The following is a 23,336-nucleotide window of genomic DNA, read 5'->3' as shown; positions in this document are numbered from 1 at the left end:
TTAATTTTTTTTTTTGTCTTTTCTACGGCCGCACCCACAGCATATGAGATTCCCAGGCTAGGGGTCAAATCAGAGATGCAGCTGCCGGCCTGCACCACAGCCACAGCCATGTGGGATCTGAGCCGCATGTCTGCGACCTACACCACAGCTCACGGCAACGCCAGATCCTTAACCCACTGATCGAGACCAGGGATCGAACCTGAAACCTCATGGTTCCTAGTTGGATTCGGATCCCTGAGCCGAAAGGGAACTCCCAAATGAAGCTTTTTAAAAGCCACACAGCAAGGAGCCGTTTTCTTTTCCCCACTGCTACACCCCTTCTGATGGGCCCAGCATAGGGAGTGTAACCAGCTCTTCCTGTCTCAGCATCCTTCAGAGCCCCCACCAGTTTGAGCATCTCTGGCTTACATTTACTGCATAAAAGCTTACCCTTGACAGCTCTGTGCATATTCTAGGTGGTATAAACAGAGAGGCCAAAAACAAATATAAAAAAAAATGAAGGTTAATAAACTTACTATTAATTGAATCAGGAGACATCAAAGTGGCATTACAAACACTTTTTTTAATGACAACAGATGGTAAAGTTATACAAATTACAGGTTAGGATATAATGAATACAAAACCCATCCAGATAACGGTTAGAAAAGCATCACTTACAAAAGTAAATCTGATTCAAGTGGCGAAGGAACTCAAGCCCCCCATTTTGCAGGTTACACGCAGCTTTCACGGTGGCGCATCTAAAACCTGCCCCCGTCAGGGCACTGGTCAAGAAAAGACTACAGCATATTCAGCGACTCTAGTGACTTAAAAGACTGTAACACTTTAGCATCGATGTCAAGAGGCATCTTGTAACAGGTTCACTATGCAAGAAAAAAACGAGAATATGTGGACGTTCTTTGCAAACTGTAAGGTGCTGTGCAGATGTTAGTTAGCTATTGCTATCATTACTGTCCAGCGAGACTTCACTGAACTTGAGAAAAAGGAAGACTAGTTGTGCAATTGACAAATATGACCTACGGAACATCGTCAAAGGAACGCAGGTATCACTCGCAAGTAGCCGCAGCCACAGAACAGGCAAGGAAAGTGTGGCCAGGAGTGATGATAAGCTGAGGAAAATTCCATTTTAACCATTTGAATGAACATACAAAGGATGAATCTGTGCAGAGATTACATGTAATATTTATCGTTAGGTTCCCAAAGTCCCTGCAAACCACTGATTTTCTCAGGTGACCCTCCCCCCGCCCCACACAAAAAGGAAAAAGAAATCTCACCACGTTATGAAGGTGCTGCTTCAGCCCAACTCTTGCAACAACTATCTTAAATGTAAGAGGAGAGTGCGACTTCAAGCGGTACTACTCTGATGGAGGACGGAGTGGCTGACAGCAGAGAAATCTGCTGCTGACCTAAGACGCGCGACAATGCTGCGCCATGGGCGAACCATTTATAAAATGGGCCTGACAATGGTCTGCAGCTTCACTAGGGGCATAAACAAAGCACTAAACATGAACTTGTGTGGAGACGAGAAATACACACTAGACACACTTACATCGGTACCTTCAGCTTTCATCATTCCTTGGGCACAGCCTATCTGCTTAACTGTGTCTACTCGTCTCCATGGGTATTCTATCTGTACACATAAACTGTATATGAAAATGGAAAATGAACAGCAAATAAGTCAATCGGCTGCTTTCTGGGCAAAGCGGACAGATTTTTATGATGACAATAATCTTACAGGATATTTCTGTTAGATTCCCATGAAACATAGGGTTGCTTTGTTTGTTTTTAAATGGAGGGTTTAAATTTCTTCGGTCACAACTCAAAACTGAATTCTGCTGTCACATGTAAAATGGTACCCACTTGAAGAGCTAATTCATCAGATGCATTCTACAGCAGACTTTCCATTTTTTAGCACAGTGAGAAAAAAGGTTATACTCTGGGGGGCAAAATGGGAGGTGAGGCGAAGAAGGTAGGTAATGTGTTAAATCAGTAGCCTGCACTAACACTTCAAGTTACACTCCCTAACGGAGGTTATTCTCACAATCAGCTTTCAAACAAGAGTGGACATGTTCCTACCTTTCAACGGGTATATATAAGGGCTCATTTGTAGCTTTCCTTTCTATACATCCTGAAGTATATACATTGTACAAGAGGAAATCACTGGGACATCTTGAAAAATAAATCCATTTGTCAAATAGCATATGTTATTTCAACAGCAGCAAACTAGTGAGTTAACAGCTAAAACCCTAGGAAAATAGTAACTGTTTGAAAACAAGTCTCTATTGTAATAGGCCTAAATATTAACCCCAGCATCCGAGTCTTTCAAATGCTTGGTACCTTTTCTAAGAGGAAATTACAGCTGCTTGTGCATGAATCCCCAATTTAAATACTCGCAGAAAAACACTCAGCCAATGTCTGAAATCAAACAAAATAATCCAACACTGGACATTAATATTTTACAAACAGCAGAAGATCCCCAAAGTACACGAAAAACCTTGGCATTATCGAAATTAGGTGGACATATTCTAAGTACCACAAAGCATCTAAAGAGGGGACCACCTAGAAATCTACCACAGGGTACAACAGACTCATATTCCACAATTCCATATTAAATTTGTACAGTTACATACTAAAACTGGAGTCTTTTAAGAAAACATTTTACATTTAGAATAACTGCTTAAGACATTTCAACTGTGGATAACATTTAGCTATAGGCAAGAATAAAAAACAGTCCTACAATAATCACCTTTTCTTTTTCCTTAGCAATCAAAGAAACCCAAATGCCTTCTTTGATTTTATGCTGAACTACGTCTCTACTCCTTTCATCCAGTTCCACAACATCGAAAATACAGGTGAATGAACGAGTAATGGCCAACACTCATAACCAGGGCCACTGTCTCAGGAATCAAGATATTGGTACAATGAGATATCTAGTTAAAAAGAGTAAAGGTAGCAGAGTTCTCCTGTGGCTCAGCAGGTAAAGGGTCGGGTGTCATTACTGCGGTGGCTTAGGTTGCCGCTGCGGTGCACGTTCGATCCCTGGCCTGGGAACTTCCACACGCAGCAGGCTCGGCCAAAAAAAAAAAAAAAAGAAAAAGAAAGGTAGAATGTACATTTTTACTAGGAAAAAACAGCCAATAATCACTCATCTGAAAAAAATGCAAATAGCCGTCAGGTAGAACTGGCAGGATTTGAACTTAAACCAAATTTTTAGTGTGTATCAAACCGGATGGACAGGTAGCAACACTACAGGGAATTTAAATTTTCCTCCTGTTTTAATAGGCATTTTTTCCAGCCGTATGTTTAGATTACACAAAAGTAGTACCAAGGAGCTGCAAAGAACACAGACTAAGGATACTAAGGTAAAAAACCATGGGGTCTTTTTCTATCAGAAAGAAAACCTCAAGGAGTACCTAGCTCTAAGTGTCTGGGATATGACAGCACTGATTAAAAAGACTAGACTGGAAATCCCAAGGAGAATACTTCCTGGGTGATAAAAATAATCTACTTTCAGGCTTGTTTACACTCCTTAAGAAGGCAAAAATGAACACATGTAACTTCATTCATTTACATTATTAAGAAGTAGGAAAAACAAATTTAAGGGGAGTTTACACAAACCTTATAATAAAAGCCTAAATTCATTGTTGAATGACAGGGCAAAGCGGATCGTTAAAGAGCTGGTCTGAAAGCAGGAGGCTGGCCTGCAAGGGGCCTTTAGGGAGCAGGCCAGGTACCCAGGCAGCTAGCTCCTTACTTTGCTATCTGCAGTCTTCAACAAACCAGTCCTTTTACATGAACGGTTGTGATTCAGCCTAGTGCCCCCATGAAATAGCGTAATGAAAAACTTCTACTGACTAGGGTTTACACTTGATGCAAAACTTCTCAGTGACATTCAAATTAATTCCAGTGTCCACAATTTAAGCAGATTTCAATAGGAATTCACAACCTCAAGTTCAAAGATCTGGTATTTTCATGACAGTTAGGGAAAGTATTCTATCAAAAATAACATTTAGATTTTCTCCACCCTGCACATCTGAACACATCCAGAGGAGTAAAACTCACAGCCAACCCAAAAAACGCAATTTTTGTCGTTGAAAGAATCAAGTTCTTCCCAGAATAAGGTATAACAAATTTAACATACTTATTTGTAACCACTTTAACTTTTCCAAATTCTCATTTGCAAATGAGAGCTTCATACAGTTAAAATTGATGATACAAACCACTGTTTTAGAAGGACCAAAATTTACACTAGTCAAACGTGACTCCGTAAGATTGATTTTAACATGTTCTTTCAACTTTATTGAAATCACCAATACCCCCGATGCATTCACCATTTAAAAAAAGCAATTTAGTGTTATCAAAACGTGATGTTCACTCTAATCCTGTTTGCCTTCACGCCACTGCCGTGAGCCTTCATTCCAGGCCACGTAAACAAAGAGGGCCAGCACCACGTGGACGGCGACCACTGCAACAATAGCAGCATAAAAATAGCTGTCCCTATTGGACATCCCAAGGGCGCCTATCAAGAGAAAAAAAGTTTCCATTACATTCCAAAAGTTAGCAAGATACAAAAAAAACAGATGTACTAATTTTTACTAGCTTTATTTCCTTAACTAGACAGCTGAAAAGGAATACTCTGGTCAAAGATTTGAACAACAGGAGGAACACTACTTTGAATAAAACCCATACTTAATCACTTCATCTAAGGACTGGGACCTAAAAAAGGGACTGGATTTCCTCTTCCTTCCAATGTCTGCCACCAAGGATACACTCCCCCAAATTCCTCGTTCCATGTTAGCCAACTCTTGCTCTCAAAGGGCCATTAAAAGAAAGGATGTACAAGCTCGTCCACAGAAAACCACAAAGGAGCAGGACGGCGGGCCGAAATAACTGAGCCAGGAGAGTTCAGTTCACGAGGGACGATGCCCAGGAGCACCATGATTTTTGAAAAGCCAAACAGAAGACGCGAAATGAAGACTAGTCAGTTCACAGATGTAAAGAGGTCCTAAAAGCCCAGAACCTCAGAGTTAGGGGGGAAATGTCTTGTTTCGTGGTCTAGGATTACCTTCGAAAACATAAGACTTAGTTGTGAAATACAAGCCAATAGGCACAGTGATCATTAAAGCTGTGAAGAACAGGAGCGTCTTCAGAGTGGAGGCTAACGAACCTTCATTTCTGGAAGAAAGCAGACAAAGAAAATCAGAGCCTGCACAGCCATTTCCAGCGCTTCTTGTGTCCATAAATGCTGTAAATACCCACCGAAAAGACCCTGGAAGCCCTGCCCCCGCCCTGAAAGCAGCGGCCAGAGAAGGAGGAGCCGCGTGTCCGAGTGTCCCGGACTCAGCACTGGAAGATCCCAGACATCCCAGGCAGATCCGATGGGAAGGGAAATGTAAAGGGCAAAAAAGTGCTGTGTCATCTCCCCAGGGCTGTGTCAGGTGCACCGTGGACAGGATTCACAACGGAGGGAGGGGGCGGGGGCAGAAGATACACGGAAAACAAGACACGCACGTGCCTTCGCAAAGCATATGTCCTATCAGTGGCTGGCTGAGTGCGGTACAGACAAGGTAGGAGAATCCCCAAAGAAAAAGGAGCCTGGAACAATCTGGGTGCAGCCGAAGGAAACTTGGTCATTAAGTACTAGAACACAACTCAGAGAGCCTTCGTGTAACACGCTGCATGGAAAGTTTGAGAGCAAAATACTTTCTATCCAGCGAATTCTACTCATCCACAAACTATTTCACAATCGGCAGAAATATTTCGATGGAAAAAGTTCTGTTCCAGAACGCAATACAGCTATTCCGAAGAATGCAATCAAGCTTCTAATATTATGTGCTTAAAGAAAAACTGGTCAGATAAGCTGTTACTTAAAATGTAACAATAATAGGAAAATGATTTCACAAAGGATGCATTATCAATATGGAGACGTTAAAAAAAATGTTGACGATTACTCAGAAAATGACCCATGTGACAAATGACCAAGGCAGACTACAGTGTTTCATGCATGTCAGCAGGCCCCTGCCTACCTCTGTAAATAAAGCCACACCCGTCTGTTTCGGCATCACCAAAGACTCCAGGAGCTACAGAGGCAGAGCTGAGTGGTGGCGCCAGACCACAAGGCCCTCAAAACCTAAAATATTTACTATCTGGCTCTTTCCAGAACACCTCTGCCAACCCCTGATGCATGCTATTCCAATTCTGTTAAAAATGTGTGTGCACGAAAAAGGACTCCAAATGAACACACGATAATAATTTCCCACTTTCAAATATTCCTTCATGTTTTACTGACTTATTAACAAGTCGAAACATGTCAGCATTTGCCCTGTACAAAAGGGCAGCGCCACTGCCCGTGAATCTGTAGCAAGCTGCCAGCAACCCGGGATACATGCGCACCTCAGACATGACATGATGTTTAAGAGCAGTAACCCTACGGCTTTCACACTTTAGTTCAAGGTCCTTTTTCCCCTGAAATCTAACCATCCTCGCACTACTGTGTCAGGGAGGAAGGCATTTCCCTCTACCCTCCTGGCTGGTCTACGAGTTAAACTGACATGAGACAGACTAACAGGAGAAAATCAAACGACGTTTAATACCATGCATACATGGAAGAGACCCAGGAAAACCGACTAACTGGCCCAAATGACGAAACCCTCGCCTTAACACCGTCTTCGGCTAACGAAAGAGGGTGCTGGGGGCGGAGATGGAGAAGCAAGTGATTGGTGAACCGATGTGGGCAAGGCCGCGCTGGCTCTACGCCACACAGAGTGGACTCTGATTTCTGGGCTCCGTTCCCCCCACACCTGGCTCACACTCCGCAGGGATCTCCGATGACAGCTCTCTTCCAGGAACAGGCCTTCAGCCTAAAGTTTTTTAGGCAATTAGAGGGAAGGTCAAAGTTTCTTCCCAAGTCCTTCGGGGTTTGATTGTTTTCCGGGGTTTGATTGTTTTCCGTATGAAACAATCTGCATACCAAAGAGACATTTTGGCAGGGGCAACTTTGTGTTCCCCTACAAACTTAACACCTGTCTAACTTTAGGCTCAGGGTCAACACTTGAACTTAATTCTTTCTGGTAATCCTCAGCAAGAGACTCCAGTTTTTATTTGTATCTCCGGGAAGGAGAAAGCCCAGTCTTCGAAGTCCCGCCCCAAATGGCCTCTCTTCTAGACACCTTGCCTGATGACACCAGGTGGAACGAGTCATTGCTTAGTTCCTATCTGTTATACAGCACTTAACATGACAGCGGTGTCCTAGACACCTGCACATTTGTCTGTATCCCTAGAAAACCCAGGCAAAGGGGTTCTTGTAATTGGGTATACAATTCGAGGGGAGGTTTCTGGCAATCCAGAAAGGGAGGGAATATCTCAAGTTTACCCCAATGGTCTATATACATTTTTTGACTGTACAGTTCATCACTGAAGGAAAGTTTTGAGCACACACCCCCATATAGGTATAATGACTTTAAAAATAAGTTATCTATACACATATTACTGATGCATTCTTTAAAATACAAAACACATGTAAAAATAGATATTTAAAAGGATAAGGTCAAAAATAAATGTATGGAGACGTTCTATTATTTTCTTTCCATACTTCAGTGAATCCTCTTGTAATACATCCCACTTCGGTGATCACTGACCTATACAATTCTCATCCGATATACATAAGCTCTCTTACACTGTTTCCTAGTAGAAAAATTTTAGAAGAATTTCCTGTGTAATCTTCATGAAGAATATGAGTGTCTGTAGTCGTTCTATAAAAAATACAGAATCATATCCCCTCCAAAACCCGCTACTTCCAAAAGATACATGCACCCCAATGTTCACAGCAGCATCATTTATAATAGCCAAGACATGGAAGCAACCTAAGTGTCCATCAACAGATGAATGGATAAAGAAGATGTGGCACACACACACATGCACGCACACACACACAAATACACAACGGAATACTACCCAGCCATTAAAAAGGAATGAAATAATGTCATCTGCAGCAACATGGATGGATTTGGAAGGTATTATGCTAAGTGAGGTAAGTCAGACCGAGAAAGACAAATGCTGCATGGTATCACTCACGTGCGGAATCTAAAGAATACAACGAATTAGTGAATATAACAAAAAAGCAGCAGACTCGAAGATATAGAGAACAAACTAGGGGTTGTGGGGGGAGGGGCAACATGGGGTGGGAGAGTGGGAGGTGCCAACTACTGCGTGTAAGACAGCCTGCAAGGATGTACTGGACAACATGGAGAATACAGCCAATGCTTTGCAGTAGCTGTAAATGGAGTATAACCTTTAAAAATTGCATAACAAACTTAAAAAAGCATACATGTGGAAAAAATAAAAATCATTATTAAAAAATAAAAATACATACATACATACAAAAAGTCAGTATTTGGCCATTTCTTTTGTAGACCCCCAACAAAAACACTTGACTTTCAAGGTGTTTTTTTTGGTTGCTGTCGTTTTTTGCTTTTTAGGGCTGCACCCCACAGCATATGGAAGTTCCCAGGCCAGGGGTCGAATTGGAGCTCTGGCTCCCGGCCTATAACAGCCGCAGCAATGTCAGATCCATCTGAGCCGCATCTGTGCCCTAGGCCACAGCTCATGGCAACACTGGATCCTTTAACCCACTGAGCAAGGCCAGGGATCGAACCCACGTCCTCATGGATACTAGTTGGGTTCATGACCACCGAGCCACGACGGGAACTCCTCAAGGTATTTTTCTGGCGAGTTAAAGTATGTGTTCAGATCATCTAACCTGATAAAGAAACAAAGCTTAAGAATCTAGAGAAAGGGAAGGTCAACTGGTTCTCTTGTTCTTTAGATTATCTCTTTAATATTTGTTATCCCCCCCCCCCCCCCCCCCGGCTTGGAGAAAAGTTTATCATTGAAAAGATGCTGTAATACCATAAAAATGTTTTAAAACAAACAAAATCACTTATGACCCCACCACCCAGACATAATCTTTTCTGCATGTTAATTTCTAGCCCCCCCCCACTCTACATATAGCATATCTTAACAATTTGTAGCTTATCTCCAACTTCTCACTTCTCTCTTTACCTTAAGCTCCCCAAATTTGACTTTCATTCTCGCAAACACAGTACAAAGTTAAGCATACAAACTGTTGAAAACTAGTTTTCAAATTTCTGCTAGTGTTTATAGGACATTTTCTCCTTGGCTTGCAGCCACAGCCCACTGAAGCTGGCAGTTCTGCTGGCATAAGCCAGCTTGGTTATCACTGGTGACTGACTCTAAAACCAAGCAACTGATGCCATTCAATTGATTTCTCCTATGTGTCTCGGCTTAGGTGTTACTGAGACTTGTTAGAAATGAAAAACGGCAACATTCAGAATTAGATGAACCTGATTGTACCCCTACTCTTAAAACTATCTAGAGTTCACCCCCTTCCTATCAACTTCTGTAGCAAACACGAAGCAGAAAGAACTTACAACATTCCCTTTCATGGCAAGCAAGCCTTCCACCGCAAGTAGATCTTACTGCAAATTCCATCAGGAAACACTAGAATCAGTCCAGGAAGGCTCTACTGCATTCTAGGTCAACTTAATGAAAATAAGCTGTTGGTAGCCTCACCACTAAATAATAGAAAACAAAACAAAGAAGAACAAAACCCACCCGCACTGCCATTGTGAGAGTGAAAAACATCACTGGGCGCCAAAGATCATGGGCCTTGGAGTCAGTGGGCTTGGACAACCGCCAGCTTGAACACTTACTAAGCGTGTGACCTAACCATGTGATCTTGGGCAAGTCACTTACCCCAAGTCAACTTCACTGTTTTTAAAAATCAGGAACCTAAGTAAGCACTTTCTTAATTCCGATAATGTATGTAACAAAGCACCTACGCTGCACTCAGGTCATCACTGAATGCCTCCCCACTCCCGGGGCCTACTGAGGTGTCAGGGCCAAGCTAGTCCGCGAGAACCATCTGCTCTCTCCTCAGATTCCCTCTGCTCAGCCACCAGCTCCCATCCAGCTGACTGCCCAAGTAAAGCAGACTCAAACCAGGGACAGCCATTACTTCATTCATTCATTCAGCAAACACCGATTAAGCCCCAACCATGCAGGCCCTGTCGGGGACACGGTGGTGGAGAAGGCCGGTTCCTGTCCTCAGGGAGCTCACCTGCAGTGGGGAGAAAGACTGCAGACAGCAATATCGCAATACAGAACACAGAGAAAAGTGATAGGACAGAAACAGGAGCTGTCAGTCCGCCGACCTATATCCCCCATGACCCCAGGTCCTCGCTCCCTACCTCAGGGTAGGGGGCGCCGCAGACGCTGCAGGCCCCCACCTGCTCCCCATCTCTCCTCCAGCCCGCAGCCCGGCCCGGAGGGGCCAGACCTCACGCCCACCCACCGCAGGCCGGCCCGTTCGGCTCGGGCCTTCCCCCCAGCCCCGCTCCAGGCCCCCGCCCGACCCCGGCCCCGCTCGGGACTACCTGAAGTCGGACGGCTGCAGCGCGTTCAGCGCCGCTTTATCAAGGCGCTCCATGGCGTCGCCACGCCCGCGGCAGGTGCTCAGAGGCGGGCTGAGCTCAGCGGCTCGGCTCGGCAGGCGACCGGTCGAGGCGGGCCGTGCCGGAAGTACCGGCGAGCGCCGGGCGGTGGGCCGCAGCGCGCAGGCGCGGCGCGCCGAGGTGACGCCAGGCTGCGGCCGGCGCAGGCGCAGTCGCGGGCGCGAGCGTTCACGTGACTTACCGGCCGGAGCTGCGGGGCGTGCGCCCCGCCAGGAGCGGCCTGCGCTCCAGGAGCAGGCCGGGCGAGTAGCCCAGCCACTCCACGTTGAGCCGGGACTTGCCTCGCAGCATAGTCCTCCCGGAGGGCGGTGCTGCCGCCGCCGCCGGCGCCCTCTGAGCGCGCGCGAGCAGTTCTCGTTCCGGTTCCAGCCCCTGTCGCCGAGCTGCTGTTGCGAGGCGACTGGAATAGATGATCTGCGAGGAAGGACGACCAGGCAGACGACTGGGGTGCTAGGCAACCAAGCAGTTTCCGACGACAACAACACAAAAAAGCAGTGCACATTATTCCCCAGCCCTTGAGCAAACGCCTCATTAATTATTGCCCGCAGTGAAAGTCCAGCCTGGGAAAGCTGGGAGGAGTTAGTTTAACACTCACCCGATCTGTAAAGCTAGGGACTGTCAGAGCCGAAAGAGCCCTTGCTGAGAGTGGCTGTTCCAGGCCAGACGCTGATGATCCCAACTTCCACTTAAAGTTAAAAACATATTTTGCAGCTGCTCAGAAAGCTGCCAATGAGACAGCAGGGACTCAAATAGTAAGAGACAGATGGGCCTCTCGGACTGCGCAACCCGAGAGAAGGATAAACGAAAAGGGTGCGTAAGCCTAGGGTCAGGCTTGACAAAATTAGGTTGCCACTGGCTGCTAATAAGAGGACAGCCCTTACATGGTCAACTCCTGGAAGGGCCTGCTGACCACACATCTATTTTCTGCACCGCATGGATACAAAGACCACATCTGAAATCAGGACTAAACGAGCCGCAGAGAGCGATGTTAGGGGCCGTGGACTGGACAGTGAGAAGCCCGGGTTGGAGTTCAAATTTAGTAATCCCTCTCTGGGCCTCATCTAGACCCTTGCGGGTGTAGGAACCACCTCATCGCAGAACCAAAGTGGAATTCGAGAGAGTATAGCTTGTGGGTCGACAAACTGGCTAGCTGACCAAATACATACAGCCTGCCTGCCACCTGCTTTTCTACAGCCAGTGAGTTAACACTGGTTTTTTCCATTTTCTAGTGGCTGAAAAAAATCAAAAGAAGAAGAATTTCACCACACATGAAAATGACATGAAATTCAGATTTCAGTGTCCATAAATAAAATTTTATTGGAACTCGGCCATGCTCATTCGTCTGTATTACCTACAGGCTGCTTTTCATGCTACAATGGCGGCATTGTGTGGTTGTGACAGACAGTTGGTCCACAAAGCCTAAAATATTTACTATCTGGCCCGTTCCAAGGAAAGTGTGAGGACCCCTGTGATGAGTTCTTTGAACTTCTAGGGATCCATAAATGTAGTAAAGGGCAGTGTGACAATTTTTAATATTTTAAAAAACCTAATTAAATTGAATGTATTCATTTGCTGTAAGGGACCAATAGCTACTTAAAAAATCACCTTCCTTTGATTGGGGGCACTAATTATATCACATTGATGAAGTAATCGTTGTTATCTCATGAGAAAATACACAAATTATGACTAAATGAAAAGAAACTATGCTGCACTTGACCAACTAAATATTTTAAAACAGAATGAACACAAGAGGGAGGGATCTTGGCTTTTTGACTTTGTGTATCTCCAATGCCTACAGTAAGAGCCTGTCATACAGCAGGTGCTCAATAAATACATGTTAAATAAATGAATTGAGTTCCACAAAAGGACAAAAAGAAAAAGCATTCTGGATAGTGAAAAGATTGAGAACCACCGATAATAGGTGTATTGGCTTGCAAAGGCTGCTGTGACAACATTCCACAAGTTGACTGAGTGACTTGAACAACAGACATTTATTGCCACATAATTCTGGGGGATAAAATCTGAGGTCGAGGTGTCAGCGAGGGTGGTTCTTTCTGAGAGTGATGAGGATGAATCTATTCCATTCCTCTCACCCAGCATCTGGTGATTTGCTGGCAATCTTTAGTGAGCCTTGATTTGTGGAAGCATCCCTGTGATGTCTGCATTTCTCTTCACGTGGCATTCTCCCTATGTCTGTATCTGTGTCCAAATTTCTCCTTTTTTTTTTGTCTTTTTGCCTTTTCTAGGGCCGCTCCCGTGGCACATGGAGGTTCCCAGGCTAGGGGTTGAATTGGAGCTGTAGCGCCGGCCCACGCCAGAACCACAGCAACACAGGATCCGAGTGGCGTCTGCAACCTACACCACAGGCTCACGGCAACGCCGGATCCTTAACCCACTGAGCAAGACCGGGGATCGAACCTGCAACCTCATGGTTCCTAGTCGAATTCGTTAACCACTGAGCCACGACGGGAACTCCCCAATTTATCCTTTTTAGAAGGACACCAGTCCTGTTGGACTAGGGACACACCCCCATCCTCCTCCTATAGGACCTTATCTTAACCAATTACAGATACAGTGACCCTATTTCCAAGTAAGGTCACATTCTGAGGCCCTGGGGGTTAGGAGTTCAACATATGAACTCGGGGTGAGGGGGGCACACCATCCAGCTCATAACAGTATTCTAAACTCCTCCTGGGACGGATGAGGAAACTGGCCTGGTGACCGTAGGGACTTAGAGGTCACACATTTATCTAGTGGGGCATAGTTCAATTCCTGCCTCCCAGGCTGGCACATTAGCAGCCTCCGGGGCAGTTGTGTGATAACTTCATCAAGAATGATTCATAACTGAGATGTGAGATGGGACCAAAAGCCTGGCTCATCTCATTTTCACACTCTACCAACACTGACTGTGAGCTCACCTCACGGTAAATGGAGAGGGACTTTTAGCATCAACTCAGAAACGGTAAGAGAAGTAGTCAAGCACTATGGCCCCCGACAAAACCTCCTACCTGAAGCAGCTGCTAAAGAGCTAGAGGCCAGGGGAGCTCAAACAGAGCTGTTGCCATGGGAATGAAACAGCACGTCGAGAGGCGTGGCCATTACGGAGGCATCTGCAAGTGGGCCTCCAGCATGTCCCCTGCGAATCAGAAAACGATTCTCAAGCTGGAAGAGCCCCAGTCAGGCCTTTTCATTTTAGTTGAGAAATGAGAGCTGAAGATAGGAAAGGACTTGCTCCAAATTCACCGATCAGTAATGGGAATTAGAGAAACCATAGTTTCTTTTTTTTTTTTTTTTGAAACCATAGTTTCTAATGCATCGGTCTAATGTTTTTTCCTCTGTACTGTTTTAGACTCTCTAGTACAAACCCAGTGACATGGAAAGTGTGCGCCCAAAATTCAAGTTGACAACAAGCCCCCAGTTTTGCTTTACTGACTCATGGAGCCGTAACACCTCCTGCCCTAGTTCCCCCTTGAACGGCCAGCTGAGGGTGTCGGGGAGGAAGCTCCGTCTTTGAAACACCAACCAGTACTTTCTGAAGTGACCTTTGCGCAGTGTGGCATTTTAAAAACTAAACCATGAAGACAGTAGAAGTAAGCTCCACGACACAGCCAACAAAACTCATACTTTAACAAAAAAAAAAAGGGGGGGGGGAGACAGTAACTCTTTATAATGTGGGGCTCGATGTGTTTTCTTTTCTAAAAATACACATTGGTAAAATATGCCCCCTGGTAAAAATGTTAGTTCCTTTTCTAGGGAAAAAAACAAAATTACTAACCGGTTTTGGCTGGAGGAGGTTTTAGTAAAAACCTTCTGTGTCAGGACCCCCTGGGCAATGAGATGCCAGGGGGATTTTTTTGTTTTGTTCTGTTTATCTTTTGAAGTCTTTTGCATCAGAGAATTAGCTAATTTAGCCAACATTTATTCATGAAAGGCAACTTTTGCTCGAGGATGAGAATTTTTCCTTGAATTCTGCCTCTTTCCATTATTTCATCTCCCTCTGCCTCTGGCCACTACCATTGTCCTAAAGCGTGAGTCCAGTGTTTGATTTTACAGCGCCGATTTTTCGCAATACCTACAATTTATATCCCCACTTCACAGGTGGAAAAACTGAGGCTAAGGAAGATTTTGGAATTGAGTGAAGCCTCACAGCACCCCTTGTCCCCAAGTCTCATTCCCTTGCCCATATAAATTTACCTCTGGCAGATCCTTCCAGCTCTGCGGCTGACAGCTAAGCTGGCATCTGCAGCTGGTGAAGGGACCTGCTAATGCAGTCAAGGAATGCTGAGGACCCGTCTCACCCATCGGGCCCCACAGGACCCGGAGCTTAGGAGTTGAGGCCTGCAGAGCACTAAGTACCGTCACCCACAGACCTTCTGGCAAAGCGAAAAGGTTTATATATACTTTCTAGCTCCTTAGGCCCCGGATCAGGGCCTGCCTCTCCCGTGTGCTCTCCCCTCCCCCTATATTCTCCCCCTCCTCATACCCTCCAACTCCCTCTTTCTGCCCTCATCACCCACACAAACCCCATGGGCCACTTTGGAGTGACACTGCCTCCGTTTCTGTCCCCTCTCCTTTGAGCCATCTACCTTTCAGTATCCCCTGTGGCATTTCGAGCCTGCACAATAGTTTGCAGTCTTGCCAGTGGCCACTGCAGCCACCTGTTGTCGGTGCACTTGTGGGGAATTCAGGATGGAGGAAAACAGGACACTGGCCCTGGATAGTTCACGTGCAGATCAAAGGAAGACGGTCAACGAGCCAGACGTATGCATCTTTCCATACAGAGAAAAGCACGAAATTCATTCACCGGAGATGACGCTTTGGGGGGATTAGCTGGCATCTTTTGATATTCCAACTGCTTTTTTTTTTTTTCCCCAACAGAAACTCCTTCATGTCTTGGCTTCTCGCTTACCTCTTAGGAACAGTTCCTCTGAGCAGAGAGGCTGTTTCCCAGGCTGTAGCCCTCAGGAAGCACCCCCACCCCCCAAATAAAATATAAATGTGCAACTTTTAGGTTGTCTTTTTTTTTTTTTCAGTTGACACCTTCTGTCTCCTATTCCTGCAGTTGTGCATTTGGGCTCCTAGACGTCCACCCTACACTGTACACGAGTCGGGGAGAGGAGAGCACGGCTGATAGCTTTTTCACAGGGCCTTGAGCACGTGCCCTCAGTCAGAGCTGCACTGAGAATCCTGCTGGGCCCACCTTTCTAGCTTCCCTCCCCCCCCCACCTCCCGCTGCTTTTCTGCTCCCTAAACTCTGCTGGGAGAATATTAAGGCCAGAAGAATAAGAATGTACAAGATCGGTTCCCAGAGCAGTTCCCCTAAGCGTCCTTAGAGTACAGAGCTCATCTAGGGTGCCCGAAATGTGTAAGGGCCAAGCTTCGTGCCTCCCCATGTTGCCTGCCACCCTCCAGGCTCTGAGCACCTCATTGTGTACAGCCCTAGGGGAGCTAGGTTTTCTTGCAAAGAATTACGCCCAGCATCGCCTTGTGGTGGACAAGCTGGTACTTCAGGCCTAAGGACGCCAGAGGGGGTGAGAGAGGAGCCAGTCTCTTTGAGAAGCCCATCCGAGCAGGCCCCTGTCTGTTGGCCTGTCAACCAAGAAGGTCAACATTTGCACCACAAAAATAGCTGCTCTTTTAGAAATCCTGATTTGGAGAAGTTGTACGCTCAGTCCTCTGATCCCAAAGCAGGCTGAGATCTGACTGCAGGACAATTATAGTTAAAAGAACTTTCTGCTGGAAAGTTCTGCAGCCAGCAGGAAGCCTGGCAGCCCCCTGCCACCCACGTTCCCTCAGGAGCGCCGCCTTGACACTGGTGCCTCATGCTTTATCTGGACACATGGCACTGGCATGTGGCTTTCCACGTGTCTAAAGGCCTGGCCCAGACAGCCATCATTCTTACCCCTCTTCTCAAAGAGGCCCGGAGCCTCAGGAGACAGGTTAGAGCAAACTCTGTCTCTGGGCATGTGTGACTCGATAGAGGCTCACGCCGTCACTAAAGAAATCCGTTCTAAAATTGCTAACTGCCAAGTGGTCCTCCAGCCTCTACTTCCCCTTCCGGAGACAAGGAACTCAGTGCCTTTTCCCCCTTGCCTCCATCTTCACTTCCCCATCAGCCAATGTCGGGCCTGAACATGGGCGGGACTAAAGGCATCTCTAGCTGGCTTTCCAGGATATATGGGAAGAAAGGTGGCAGTGGGAGAATCGCCTGTTTTTTCTTTTCTTTCCTGGCTGCCCCAGGGCATATGGAGTTCATGGGCCGGGGATCAGATGTGAGCCTCATTTGCAATGCTGGATCCTTTAACCCACTGTGCCGTGCCTGGGGATCAAACCTGGGTCCTGGTGCTGCTGAGACGCTGCCCATCCCATTGCGCCACAGAGGGAATTCTGAGAACTGCTTGTTTTTTTGACAGCGTAAGTCCCCCTGGCAGCCTGGTGATCTGCCATAAGAGAAAGATTCCCAGGAGGAACTACAGCAAGCTGCTTCAAAGAACGAGAGCCGAGAGTCAGTATGGTGGGTGGTGAGCCTGGCACCCAGGTGTCACCTGACGAATGGCTGGAGGAACCGGCTGGGTAGCAGAAGGAAGTTCAGGTGTTTGAAGGGCTTCACCGGGAGGGGACCAGGACCCAGGAGCAGAAGCCACCTGGAGTTTGCTTCCTCGCATTCACTTTCTACCTCTTGGGCTATTAGAGCGCTGTATGGAAGCATCCAGCCCCTTGGAAGTGGAAGCAGAGGGTGGATTGCTCTTAGGTGACTAGTCCCTTCCTCCCCAAATCAGATCATTTTGTGTTCTCCGAGCCCTTGGTGAGATCAGGCATATTTTTATAGCACCTACTACAGATTTGTGTACACAGTTGGGCTTAGCTGAATGAGTGAATGAATCTTTCTTTCTTCATCTAACAGGGAAGGCCTGTAACGGGGTGTTATCCTTGGCCCCTGACACTGGGGTAAGGATGGCGTCCCGCAGTAAAACATTTTTGTGTGTAAATATCACTTAAGTCTGCACAGTGGTTGTCAAACAGTGAGGCCCTGACAGAAGCCAGTGCACCAACCTGGAAACATTTTTATGGTAATCATTTTCCTACAGAACTCGGAGCTTCAAAAGGAGGGCATTGAAATCCTCCCCTCGAATGTTGCAGCTGGAAGGACCTTTCAAGATCACAGAATCCAAGCTTTTCATTTCCCAGATGGCAAAGCCAAGGCCCCGACTGCGGGGCTGAGGGGTGGGGCCTGGCACTTAGCGGGAGCCCACCGGAGCCTCGCCCCTTGCCTGCCTGACAGCGTGCCAAGCGAGGCGATGGCACAGTGGGGCGAGCTTTCCGTCTCTGCCACTCCCCAGGGGAGGCAGCGGGGCCCCAATTAGACGCAAGGGTGGCTGGAGGTAAGACAGCGAGTGGCACAGTCAGGACAGATGGGAGAGAGGACAACGAGGGAGGCCCCGTGTCAGGAGATGGCCCTGGGGGTCCCTGTAATGTGACAGGGCCGAGAACACCAGCCCATACCTCCCTCGGGTGGGACTCAGAAGCTCAATAAAAGACATCAGCGGGGTCCCTGGTGGTGCTGTTACTGCTGTGGCTCGGGTTCAATCCTGGAACTTCCACAGGCTGAGGGTGCAGCAAGAAAGGAAGGAAGGAAGGGAGAGAGGGAGGAAAAGAAAGAAAGAAGGAAGGAAAGGAGGGAGGAAAGCTATCATCCCTGTAAAGCGGGGGCGCACACCCACAAGGTCCCTCTGCTCCGCGACTCAGGCAGAGCCCGGGCACCCCTTCCCTGGCTGAAAGCACGGCCCCCGCTGCCTAACCCTCCCTTGCCCTCAGGTGCAAGGTAAGACCCTCTGTCCCCAGTGTCCAATTCCAGCCACCTTTGGGGCTCAGAAAGCGCTTCTCCCCAATATCTTGAAGGCCCGCCCATCTTTAATAGTTCAGCCAAAATGCTGCCTCTTCAGTGAAGCAGCTTTAAATGTCCCCAGCACCTGAGATGTCCCCTAAAGCCCTCATCCCAGTCTGCTTTGCATCCCTCTGTCCCGGGTCCGGGTGGCTTGGCCCATCGCACCTCGCCTTCGCCCAGACCTCCCTCCCACTGTTGATCTGTGAGCGCAGAGATTAGTTCCTTGAGTCCTTGTGGCTTCTCTAGTCCTTGGCATTGTAGGTGCTCGGGGAGCATTGGTGGCCCCGTTAAACACCCAGAGGAAAGAATGACTGAAGAGGGGGCTTGCTGCCTGCTGCACCCGCTTTCTAAAGGAGCCCCCCAGCATCGCCCGGAGGAAAGGAGGGGCGGGAGGGAGGGGCGGAGGGGGCCCCGTGGGGAGACACAGGGGCTGTCATTGTCCTGACAGCCGAGGTGGCAGGAGAGCAGACCAGGTTTTCCACCCAAGGGGGATCGCGTCGCAGTTCTGTCCGTTGGTTCCATCATTCATTCACTTATGGAGTGCCAACTGCGTACACGGCGCTGTTTAGTTTCGTTCTTTGCCGGTGTAGCCTAGTGGTTATGGGTAAGCCCGGTTCACATACCCGTTCTGTCACTGACTAGCTATGTAACGTCTCTGTTCCTCAGGGTTCTAACCTGTAAAATGAGGATCGAAATAGGACCTTCCTCATAGGTTCTTGGAAGGATTATAAATGATATCATTGCCACCAAGTGCTTAAAACCTGGCTTGGCACGCGGTAGGCTCTACTTGAGCAGTGGCCGTTGTTTAAGGCACTGTGAATACATACATGGGTGAACAAAACCGGTGAAAACCTTTGCCCGTATTGAGCTTAGATCCTGGTAGGGGGAGATGAACAATTACCAGCAACAACAAAGGGAATTGTATTAGGAAGCGATAGCTAATGCACAATAAAGACTGATAAATAATAACCAGCCCAGGCTGGTCACAGTCATTCCCAATGTCCCTAAGGCACCCAGGGTTGCTTGTGCTCAGGAGCACCTTTGGGGGAGGGGATCCTTCGAGAGAGACCTCTCAGAGACCAGGTGCCTGGAGTGGCTGGTGGCTGTGGAATTAGAGAAGGAGCAAAGGCAGGCAAGGAACCTGGGCCGTGGCCAGCACAGCAGGGTAAACACTTGTGGCCAAGTCTGGCAGCTGCTGGGCCTCTGCAGAGCAAACACGACCCCTGCAGCGGGCACAGAGGCAGCTGGGGGAGCCGCAACCCTTCGGTGGTCTTAGCCCACGAGGGCCTGCAGTCCGCAGCGTGGCTGCTGCCTTGCACTCCATGGGAGCGCATCCCTTTTGCTTGAGCTGAGCTGCCTCTCACTTGGGAAGGCGGCTGGAACAGACTGGGCATGTCCTGAATTTTTAATGATACATGAAGGCTGTTTGATGATACACGAGGTTTTGCTGTAGGGGAATCAGAGAGAGTGTTTTCCAGGTTTCTTGAGGGGATGACTCCTGAAAGAGCTATAATATAAGATCAAGGCATATCTGAGGGGAGGATTTCTTATGAGAGTCCTTCGGATCGGGCCCCCACAACCCCAGTCGCCCAAAGGCTCTCCTCAGAAGTCACTTTGCCAATCCCAAGCCCCCTCTTTGCTTCCTGAATCAGTCTCTCCTCCTCCTTCTATGTCCAGTGCTGCTTGTAGTGACTTAAGTGGTAGCTGTTTCGCTGTTTTGTTTTGGAGAAATGCTTTATTTTATTTTTATTTTATTTTTTGGTTATGTCTACAGCATGCTGAAGTTCCTGGGCCAGGGAGCAAACCTGAGCCACAGCAGTGACAACGCCCGATCCTTAACCTGCTGAGCCACCGGGGAACTCCTTTATTTTATTTTTATTTTTATTTTTTTGTTTTTTTGCTATTTCTTTGGGCCGCACCCCAGGCTAGGGGTCGAATCGGAGCTGTAGCCACCGGCCTACGCCAGAGCCACAGCAACGTGGGATCCGAGCCGCGTCTGCAACCTACACCACAGCTCACGGCAACGCCGGATCGTTAACCCACTGAGGGAGGCCAGGGACCGAACCGGCAACCTCATGGTTCCTAGTCGGATTCGTTAACCACTGCGCCACGACGGGAACTCCCTTTATTTTATTTTTAAACTTTTTTTTTTTTTTTAAGTTGATTCACTTTCGGCTTATGTCCCTGGGATGGGATTGTAAGTTCCTTAAGATCACGGGCATTTTTGAGGAGGTGACAGATTTGAGAAGTATGATTCTGGAAGATGTATTCAGTCAACTACTCAGTAAATATTTACTGAGTACCTCCCGAGTGCCTGCATTGTTCTCAGTGCTTGGGAAACAGCAGTGAAGAAAACAAACATTCTTTCCTCACAGAGCTCAAATGCTCGTGGGACAGACAGACAATAAGCTTAATAAGAAAGTTGGACACTGATAACTGCCACGAAGAAGAAATAAAACAGAGTAAGGGAACTGACAGTGATGGGGGCCTTTTCAGTCAAAAAGGACCTGGAAGGCTTCTCGGAGGGGGTGCTGCTTAAGCCAAATGTGAATGAAGCTATTAGCTAAGCCATGTCCCAAGCAAAGGGAACCGCAAGGGAATAGCAAATACAAAAGCCCCGTTCTGTCACTTCACTCATGTAAAACGAAGGTCAAAAGAGGGACAAGGTCCTTAATACATGACCTTGTGTCTTTCGCAAGGTCATGTATTAAGGAGGGAGTGAATGAATGAGGGATCCTGATACCCATGGATTATCACTGTTAATATCTTCATGTATTTTCTTCCAGGTCTGTACACCTACGCACGTGGGTATGTACGGATGTCTTTTTTTTGACATTGCAAATAAACACTTCCAACAAATTCTATCAAACACCACATCATCTAGGAATGTTAGACATTAATTCTGAATTCAAAACAAGGACATTCAGAGAATGCATCCCGGAGTTGGCCAACATGGAGCTTTTACTTAAATCTAGTATTTTATAGAAGCCTCACTATTAACCCTTCCTAGAAGTCAGTGACTGCGATTCGACTTTATAATGTTAAGCAAGTCTCCTATGCAATGCCCTCATATAACTGCTTCAACTACCAACTCTTATTCCAGCCAGGAAATTATAAAAACATATATGAATTACACGGAAGGGCTTGATTAAAAGGCTGTCTATGTATAGGGCTGCTTCTCGCCTCAGCAAGCGCATGTGCACACAAAATATTTACATATAGATGCCAGGACATTCTCTTGGTTATGTTACATGGCAAAGTGCACGGTTTGTTTGTTTGTTTGTTTCTTGTTTTATTATTTCAAAAGTGCACATTTATAAATGTCATTCTATTATGTATGAACTGAAAAATATATGTGTGTTTTAAAAAGCCCTCGACACAGGGGAGTGGACGATGCCTCTGCATTAAGCACAGAAACGCAGAGGTTTTTCCAAGACGTCAATGACCTGCCTGTCTCCAGCTGGCTCCCCGGGGGCCGCTGCCAACTGGCATTGCCCTCGGAAAGACAAGATGGTCTTGGTAATGACCTCCACCCACCCCAGAATCTCATCCTCCTTGATCACAAGCGGAGGCGCGAACCCAAAACCTCAAGGGCTGCAATGGCCGCTCAGCAGCCCAGTGGATTGCCACCATACATTGACCATGTTCCCCTGGCTTAATGGTCAACATTATATCATCATCACACAATACCACGGAGATGACAGGGTATAAACTACCAGAAATGCCTTTCCTAGAAGGACTATATCAGCCCTGACATTTTCATGATCGACAGCCAGACATCGACAAGTTCTGGCCAATCCTGTCTGTATTTGATCAGCAATAGACAGAACCTGGTGCTGGGTGCAGAGCTCATGCAAGCCCATGAGGTAGCCTGGATCTGGAACACCGATGCCCACCTCACCCTGAATTGCCTCTACCATGAACGCAGCAACGTTTGGCTCCTGCAGCACATGCTCTAGAGCAGGCAGATCGTTATATGGAATGATTTCAAAACCTGGCATAAATGGTCCAAAACCATCGTGAGTGGTGGGGTCTATGGAACTGCAGATAGCGGAAGAATGTTTTCCCGCAAACGTTTCCAGCTTCAAAAATGATCTTTGCTTTGCATTTTGGAATACCCTTCATGGTATATCCCCATTTCCGAGCAATTTTGCAGGCAGTCTCTCCAGCTCCACCTCTGTATTCATAGGAAGGACCTCGTGGTAGTTGAAAAGTTTAGTAACATACTCTTCACATTCTCAAGCACGTTATGGTGGAAAGCCCTAGACATTCGGGTCAATTTGTCCACCGACTCTTCAGAGCATTCATAATCTTTGGGTGACAATGCCCTTGGTTCACAGAAGCCACTGTAGAATGAACGCCACGACGAATGACAGCAATGGCTAGTTTGGAAAACATGATATCCTTCAAGTAGGAATACCACCAACCAACTATCCTTTTTTCCCACAGTACAGATTAATTACAGATTTTTCACTGGCGATCCAGGGATGTCTTCAGAGCATTCAATAACTCCTGGTGGCAACTCAGAGGACAAGCCAGAACACACAAAGTCAACTGAACAGCAGAGACCCGTTTTTTTCTTAATTGCTATTTTTCAAACTTTTTTCCCACTTAAACATATTCAACGACAATTTCCAATATCCATAACATTGATCTACATTGTCCTTTTTTTCCACTTAGAGCTCGTCCCAAGTTTAAATGTTTTGGTTTATTGAAATAAAACTTACTGTAAAATTCATCCTTTTTGAATGTACATTTCTATGAATTTTTACAAACGTACACAATCGCGTAGTTATCACAATAATCAAAAGAGTGATTTTTTTCCATTATCCTAAATAGCCCTCTCTCGCCCCTTTGAAATCAAGTTTCCTGCTCCCGCCTCTAGATCAGATCCCTGGTAACCGATGAGCTGGTTTCCATCC

The 23,336-nt window shown here is 46.8% G+C and overlaps 1 protein-coding gene and 1 pseudogene across 3 annotated transcripts; both read right to left on the bottom strand.

The window, feature by feature from the left end:
- VMA21 (VMA21, vacuolar ATPase assembly factor) lies at positions 543-11,378 on the bottom strand. 3 transcript variants are annotated; one of them, XM_003135457.4, is made up of 4 exons: positions 11,125-11,378; positions 10,711-10,979; positions 5,063-5,172; positions 543-4,516 (listed from the first exon to the last, which is right to left on the bottom strand). In XM_003135457.4, exons 2-4 carry the CDS (start codon positions 10,818-10,820, stop codon positions 4,374-4,376), a joined length of 363 nt encoding a protein of 120 aa, XP_003135505.1. In that variant the 5' UTR covers positions 10,821-10,979; positions 11,125-11,378; the 3' UTR covers positions 543-4,373. The 3 variants fall into 3 exon arrangements, with proteins under 3 accessions (XP_003135505.1, XP_013841938.1, XP_003360530.1); XM_013986484.2 differs by having other exon boundaries at positions 10,711-10,943; positions 11,125-11,344; XM_003360482.4 differs by having other exon boundaries at positions 10,452-10,979; positions 11,125-11,336.
- On the bottom strand, positions 21,974-22,812 carry LOC100620453 (annotated as a pseudogene).

Source organism: Sus scrofa, chromosome X (assembly GCF_000003025.6).
Source record: "Sus scrofa isolate TJ Tabasco breed Duroc chromosome X, Sscrofa11.1, whole genome shotgun sequence".
NCBI classification, from domain to species: domain Eukaryota; kingdom Metazoa; phylum Chordata; class Mammalia; order Artiodactyla; family Suidae; genus Sus; species Sus scrofa.
The sequence above is the reverse complement of the archived record's forward strand: the minus strand, read 5'-3'. Positions and strand labels throughout refer to the sequence as shown.